Here is a 7,749-nt window from a genome sequence, read left to right on the forward strand (position 1 = left end):
TTGCTGGTGGTTGTATCCTAAATAGCAAATCAAGTGCATATTAAACACAAAAGTGTAATGTTAACAAAGGAAATGTTACCTGGGGAATTTTGAAGATATTGTCCTGAATTTTCATTTCTCTTGATAAAAATATGTTTTCTTCATGTACTGTAATCTTAGGTATCACCTGGTGAATATGATATGAGAATTATGTTTTCTTTTGTAAAATTTCAATGAACTATTACTATAATTTAATGTACTCTTATATAGATATTTGTCAACTAATATTAATTTATTTAAAGCAAGGTACTTCTTTAGCCACAACATTCCCAGAATTACTGTCAAAACTATACTCTCTGTGTATATATGTGTGTCTGTTTTTCTGTCCCTGTTTTTCTTTATGTGTGTGATTTACATAAATTCAAACACATGGAAATCTGTTCCCTCAAGTTAACATATAATAATTAATTACTTTATTTCTCTTCTACACCTTTATTTCATCTATCCTTCAGGAGCTGGATGAAGAAATAAAAAATACAATGGTACAATGGGAAAAAAACTGGCTATAACATAGAATTAGAGAAATGGCAAAATTTATGGGAAAGGAACTATAGATTAACAATGGCAACTTCTTATAAAGAAAATTTATATAAAATGTTTTATAGATGGTATTTACCACCTGCTAGGTTAGCTAAAATGTTTAAAAATATGTCTAGCAAATGCTGGAAATGTAATAAAAAATGAGCACATTTTATCATATGTGGTGGACTTGTGCTAAAACAAAAAATAATTTGGGCAAAAATACACAAGATGGCTAGAAAAGATAAAAGGGAAACATGAAGATTTTAAACCTGAACTGTGTTTTATTAGGGATGATATCAGAAAAAATTGTTAAGAAAAGTATGTATTTAGCATTACGTGTCTTAATAGTAGCAAGGATTATCTTCGCACAATATTGGAAAAAATGAAGAAACACTGCAAGTTGAAGAAATAATAAAGAAGATATTAGATTGTGCAGAAATTGATACTTATATTGAAAATCAAACAGAAAGAAGACACAGAACTTCTTTTACCAATGGTTGGAAAAAAGGAGTAGAGAGTAAGAATGGAATCTGTATTGCTAAACAAGTTAAATACCCAGACAACATGATGCTTATTAAGCACTAAGAAATGTAATTAATAAAAAATTAATAAAAATATTTTTTTAAAAAGCACCTAGAAATCTGTTCCCTCAAGTTAACATGTAATAATTAATTACTTCATTTCTCTTCTAGATCTTGATTCTGTTTATCCTTCAGGAGCTCACTCTATATATTGGAGGCTGTCTCCAATTTTTCATCACTGTAACAATTCTGCAAGAAGAGTAAGAAATAATTAAATAATAATTAAATAATAATTAAAATAATTAAATAATTAAAACTTCAGGAAATTTCCAAAGAATACGGACTTGAAAAGGTCTTCCAAGTCCTACATAGTGCAACCAGGAAAAGAATGAAGTGGAAGAAGAAAATAAGTTGTGATTGATAGGTTACAATTTAGTCAATCAAGTATAGGAATAATGATGTGATTAGGTACAGGCGTGCATTGTATCCATTCTTTTAATTGTGTGATTTACTTTTCATTCTTCACATTTTTTCAGTGTATTTTTCCATTCTGTTCACAGTTTGTATCAATGTATCGTGAACTTAGTCCACTATTTTATGTGTCACATCTATGTTTATAAATTAATTTAAGTCATAAACATGAATAATCACACAACAGTCCCTTACTTTTTACTCCTGGGATTCTCAAAAAATCGACGTCTTCAGCTTTTACATTTCTTTGTGTTCTTTGTGTTATATCTGACAACTATAATGGCAAATCTTCTCATTATCTTGGCAGTAGCTTTAAATAATCAATTGCATAGCCCCATGTACTGGTTTCTGATGAACTTGGCTGTGCAGGACCTGGGCTCAGTTTCTGTCATAGTCCCAAAATCCATGGTGAATTCCCTCATGGACACCAGGTACATCTCTTACTCAGGATGTGTTGCTCAAGTCTTCATATTTATCTCCTTTGCAGCTTCTGATTTATCCCTCTTGACTGTCATGGCATATGATCGGTATGTTGCCATTTGCTATCCACTGCACTATGAGATGGTGATGAATTGGAATGCCTGCAATAAAATCATGATTCTGGTTTGGGCTACCAGTCTTTTCTATGGAACAATGCATACAATTGGCACTTTTTCAATCCTTTTTTGTTCTAATGTTGTCAATCAATTCTTCTGTGAAATCCCACAGTTGCTAAAGCTATCCTGCTCTGGCTTCAATCTAATTGAACTTGGAGTTCTTATGGCCAGTGTCCTTGCAGGAATTGGTTGTTTTAATTTTATTATTGCATCTTATATCATGATTTTCAAGGTAATGCTTAGAATTCCTTCTGAACAAGGAAGGCAAAAAGCTTTATCCACTTGTGTTCCTCACTTTATAGTAGTATCTATGTTTTTATTAACTGGATACTTTGCCTATCTGAGACCTCCTTCTAATACCCCATCTTACCTAGATTTTGGGGTGACTGTTCTGTATTCCCTTCTTCCACCCCTGTTCAATCCAATCATCTATAGCATGAGAAATAAGAATATCAGATTGGTCCTTTCAAAACAGTGGAAATTCTGAAAACTACCTTTAATGTTGTTCCTATTCTGTTCATCAGAGTTTTGCATTTTCCTGTCTTTTTCCTTACATCTTTGAATTAAGAGTAAGTTACAAAAAAAAGCACAGTTAAGACCCAGATATAAGTTTAAATAATATTTCCTATTTTTTTCCTGTTCTTTTCTGTAAAGAATTTCTTCTTCTCTAATACATATTTAATAATAAGGCTAGTTAAAGCTTTAGCTTTTCCCAAAGTACACAGGTATCTTCTCACTTTAAATGGTCCTTTGATTGCATACTTTAATATTTGCTCCTTCAAATCAATATGGACTCCTGACAACTGCCTAGAGAAGTCCCTGCATTTCTGTTGGCAATGGTTTTTAGTAGAGAGTTGCCATTATCTCCTTCCTAAGCAAAGAGAGAGAGAGAGAGAGAGAGAGAGAGAGAGAGAAGAAGGAGACTGCCCCAAAGAAACCCAACTGGCTTTGTTCATAAGGCAGACTAGAGCTTGCAGCTCTCCAATTTCTAGCCTGATGCCATAAACCATTATCCAAAATTGGTTCTAACATAATTTAGCTTTCTGTTCCTTAAAAATGTTCAGACAAGACCTGACACTAGGCAGGAAGAGCAGGATGGGTGAGCACATAACATGTTGATAACTACAATAAATGAGAAGGGCAAGGAGAGTAATTAAGATGATGCAAAATTGTAACAAAACATCAGTACATATTTCAGAAATCTTACAACCTGATACAAATTGGAAGAAATAATTTATAATTCTTGATCCAATACCTGGAGAAGGGAGGATAGATAAAAATATACAGTGAAGGAGATCTTGGATGGAAAAAGGGAAGATGTGTTAAATATTTTGGGGTTCACTATAAGTGTACTTAGGAAGGTGCCAGGTACTTACTGGATTTATCTAGAGAAGATCAGTACCTTCCTTTGGTAAAAGTGAGTGGCTTCCAGTTAAAGGGATATGAAGTTTATATTGAATGCTGTTTTCTAGTACTCCTGCTTTATCTATGAATATATCTTGTCTACAGTATACTTTGCATTAAAAAAATTTATGTTGATGTGCTTAATAAAATCTTCTATTATTTAATTTGTGAGACTATTGCTTTCATGAACCTCCTATTCATATTTTTGTGTGACAAAAATGAGTTAGCCCATATACCGTATATACTCGAGTATAAGCCGAGTTTTTCAGCACATTTTTTGTGCTGAAAAACGTCCCCTCGGCTTATACTCGGGTCTATACGGCTTATACTCGAGTTTTTTTTTTAAGCCCTCGACATACTCGAGTATATCGGCTTATACTCGAGTTTTTGTTTTTTTCACATTTTACGGACTGAAGCCCTGCGGTGCAGTGAGAGGCGGGCGGGAGCCGCCAGCCTTCTCAGCTGAGGGAGGGAGGGTTTCCCCAACCGGTAGGTGCCTCATTTCCCACCCTCGGCTTATACTCGAGTCCCCAGTTTACCCCAGTTTTTGGGGTAAAATTGGGGACCTCGGCTTATACTCGGATCGGCTTATATTCGAGTATATACGGCTTATACTCGAGTTTTTTTTTTCTTTTTTTCACATTTTACCGGACGGAAGCCCTGCCGGTGCAGTGAGAGGCGGGCGGGGAGCCAGCCTTCTCAGCTGAGGGAGGGAGGGTTTCCCCAACCGGTAGGTGCCTCATTTCCCACCCTCGGCTTATACTCGAGTCCCCAGTTTACCCCAGTTTTTGGGGTAAAATTGGGGACCTCGGCTTATACTCGGATCGGCTTATATTCGAGTATATACGGTACTTGCAAGAGATTTTCTAATTCCTGTCTGTATATTTTATACTCAAAAATGGTATCATATATGATGATAAATGGAATAAACCACAAATTATTGGAATCTCAAAATGGAATCATTTTTATGTCTCAAATCTAAATTATAAATGATGGTTATAAAAATATTAATGGTTCACATTACCATCACCCCTAAACTAAAGAAATAATATGATTTAGCAAGTTGTATAACCAAGGATATGATAAATTACAAAGTATTTTTTAAAATTTATATTTACTTTTCAGAAAAAGAAATTTCAGCAGAAAAGGGCTGAATGGTTTTACTTCTATACTGAGTTTTTTATGTATTCATCAGAGGGGGATTTTTTTTCCAAATAGAAAATATGAAAAGGATTCTTTATAATTAATTCAAAAATCTCATTTCAAATTTCTCTGCATCTTTAGCACATTTGTTAGTTCTCAACCTGTTTCCATATTTCAAATTATATTAGGAACTCATTGCAATGATTTAGCATGACTGCCTTGCTCAATAACTCCAATTCTGGTTCTCCCTGTTATGATTGTTAAGTGACTTTGTGGGTTGTTAAGTGATGTATGGGGTGGCTCAATGGATGAATGGACAAGAGTTTGGCTCAGGCCTACATTGCAGCATTACCCCAGCTAACATGTTACTAGTGTGCAGTCTCCAAGGGCATTTCCCACCACCTGAGGGTCCCACTGCACAGTTTCTACCTGCCAATATCCATTATACCTTTATGAAAGGGGGAGTCAATCTTTGATCACTCCAAAGTGTGCAATTTTAAAAATTGTGCTCTTGTGAGATATTTTGAGAAAGGCACCAATGTCCAGAATAGGATCTATTTCCAGGATGGGATTAGGTGGCCTGTCTAGGAAGACCATGCATTTCAACAAAATGATGCAACTTTAGAAATGCAATCCTTGGAAAAGGTAATTATGGAATAGGGTGATGTGGCAGGGTGGTGGCCCAAGTACTTTGGGATTCAGCAGGATGGGTGAAAGATAAGTGGGTGAGGGGAAGTTGCAAATCTCTGCAGTCAGTCATAAACATGTTCAGATTCCCTAGATCTGAATTACTATCATGTGATTGTAGGGGCACTATAACAACTGTAACTTCAAATATAGATCATATAACTCTTCATTCTGCACCATCATAATTTCAAAAAGTTCCTGATCATAAGTCAGGGACAATCTGTATTCCCTTATCTTCCAGAATTCTGAACTTGCTGAAGATCATAGTCTAACTGATAGTTGTTCAATATTTTTAACACCAATATTTTGGGGATCTTCTTTCAACAAAGACCCTATCAAACAGGATCATATAAAGATAATCAGAAATAAGACTGCAGTGTATGTATTATTACCATTTATATTGAATGTACTGTATGTCTGTCTGTCCATCTTTATGTCTGTCTCATGCCTGAGGATGTTATAGTCTGAAACGGGGGAAATCTAAAAATTTTCCCTACCGGTTCTGTGGGTGTGGCTTAACTGGTGGGCATGGCTTGATGGTCAGATGACTCGGTGGGCATGGCCAATAACAATAAATAATAAAAATAATAAACAAAGTATACAAAACAATAACTTTCACACTTTACACACACACAACACAACACAACTGACTCACACACAATGGAAAAGCAGCTGCCCTTCACCCAAAATGGTCCCTGCAACATGCAGGAACCTCACACAGCCACAAAAAGCTCAAAAACCAACTTTCACACTTTACACACACACACACAAACAAAACACAATACAACTGACTCACACACAATGTAAAAGCAGCTGCACCTCATCCAGAATGGCCCCTGCAACAAGCAGAAACCTCACACAGCCACAAAAAGATCAAAAACCAACTTTCACACTTTACACACACACAATACAACACAACACAACACAACACAACACAGCATAACTGACTCACACACACACACAAATGCTACATACAGCTTTGTGAGATTATGTGTGTTTGTGTAGTTAGAGTGAAACACTACAGAAACACACCAAATTTCAGCTGCACAAATGTTTTATTATTTTATTTTATTTATATTTTTTAGATCAGGGGTCTCCAACCTTAGTAACTTTAAGGTTTGTGGACTTCAACTCCCAGAGTTCCTCAGCCAGCAAAGCAGGCAGATTGAGTTGCTCACTGAGGAGATGGAATCCAGGCAGGCAGATTCAGTTGCTAGCTGATGCAACTGATGTAAAGCATGGCTTTGTGAGTCCAAAAGGAGCAGCAATAAGCAAGTGGGGATGGGGCATTGGGTGGGCATGGGTGGAGACTGCTGTAAGAGGGTATTAAAAATGATTTTAAAAGCCTGTGATGATGAGGCAACTCATCTGGGATCGCCAGAGGGAAAAAAGATTTTAAAAGGCTCCTTTGATGATCCCAGCTGAAGTTCCCTCATTGCAGCCCAGAACCTGTTAAAATAATTATTTTAACAAGCTCTTCGGCTGAAGAGCTGGTAGAAAACATGTTTTTTAAGGTTCTGGTGATGAGGAACTCAGCTGGGATCGCCAGAGGAGCCTTTTAAAACCTTTTTTTAAAATAAGCTCTTTGGCCGAAGAGGTTGTTAAAAAGAAGAGTTTAAAGGGTTCTGATGATCTCAGCTGAGCAGCGGGATCATCAAAGGCTTTTTTTTTTTACTTTTAAAGGCATATTTTCAGCTGAAGAAAAACTGCTTTTAAAAGTAAAAAATAAATAAAATCTGATGATGGCATGGCTCAACAGAGGCAGAGGGTGGGACCAGGGATTTTTGCTACCGGTTCTCCGAACCACCAGCCACCATCGCTATCAGATCGAGCAAGCCGGTCCGAACCGGGAGCATTTCACCCCTTGTTTGAAACATGATACTCATGATTAGAGATGAAGCTCCATCACTTTTTTACTTAAATAAAATATAATGAATACAGGGCTTTAATCACCCTTTCTGTCCTGTCATTTGTTTGTTTGTGATAATTATAAAAATATATTTAAAAAGACATATTTAAATATCGTGCATTCTGGCAGTTCATTTTCTTTCACTAGAGATCTATTTCAGAGTACTATTGCTACTGATTATTCTTGAGAATTTATTCAACAATGCTTGCCTCTGCGGTATATGCAGACAGGTCTATAAAGTGTAATTTCAACAACATGGATAATTTTCTGTGTAATCCATCTCATACTTAGAAAATATGGATTTTTCTTCTATTTTATTGTTTTATTGAAATCATTGATATGATCTGAAGTGTGGCATGGAAAGGTAATTCTTCTCTTTCTATGGCACATTTTCACTGTGCCATCACTTCCATCCTTCTTGAAATTAATTATTTTTGAATATGGTCTCCAGTTTAAC

General features: G+C 35.9%; 1 protein-coding gene across 1 annotated transcript; it reads left to right on the plus strand.

The window, feature by feature from the left end:
• The first annotated feature begins 442 nt into the window (after positions 1-442).
• On the plus strand, positions 443-2,636 carry LOC131197401 (olfactory receptor 14A16-like). Its single transcript, XM_058181424.1, has 2 exons — positions 443-498; positions 1,721-2,636. Exon 2 carries the CDS (start codon positions 1,722-1,724, stop codon positions 2,634-2,636), a length of 915 nt encoding a protein of 304 aa, XP_058037407.1. The 5' UTR covers positions 443-498; position 1,721.
• Positions 2,637-7,749: the final 5,113 nt, after the last annotated feature.

The sequence above is a fragment of the Ahaetulla prasina genome, chromosome 4 (assembly GCF_028640845.1).
Source record: "Ahaetulla prasina isolate Xishuangbanna chromosome 4, ASM2864084v1, whole genome shotgun sequence".
Lineage (NCBI taxonomy): Eukaryota > Metazoa > Chordata > Lepidosauria > Squamata > Colubridae > Ahaetulla > Ahaetulla prasina.

Bases quoted from the DNA above. Each gene is read 5' to 3' on its own strand.
- LOC131197401 (XM_058181424.1), top strand. From the start codon at position 1,722: ATGAATAATCACACAACAGTCCCTTACTTTTTACTCCTGGGATTCTCA.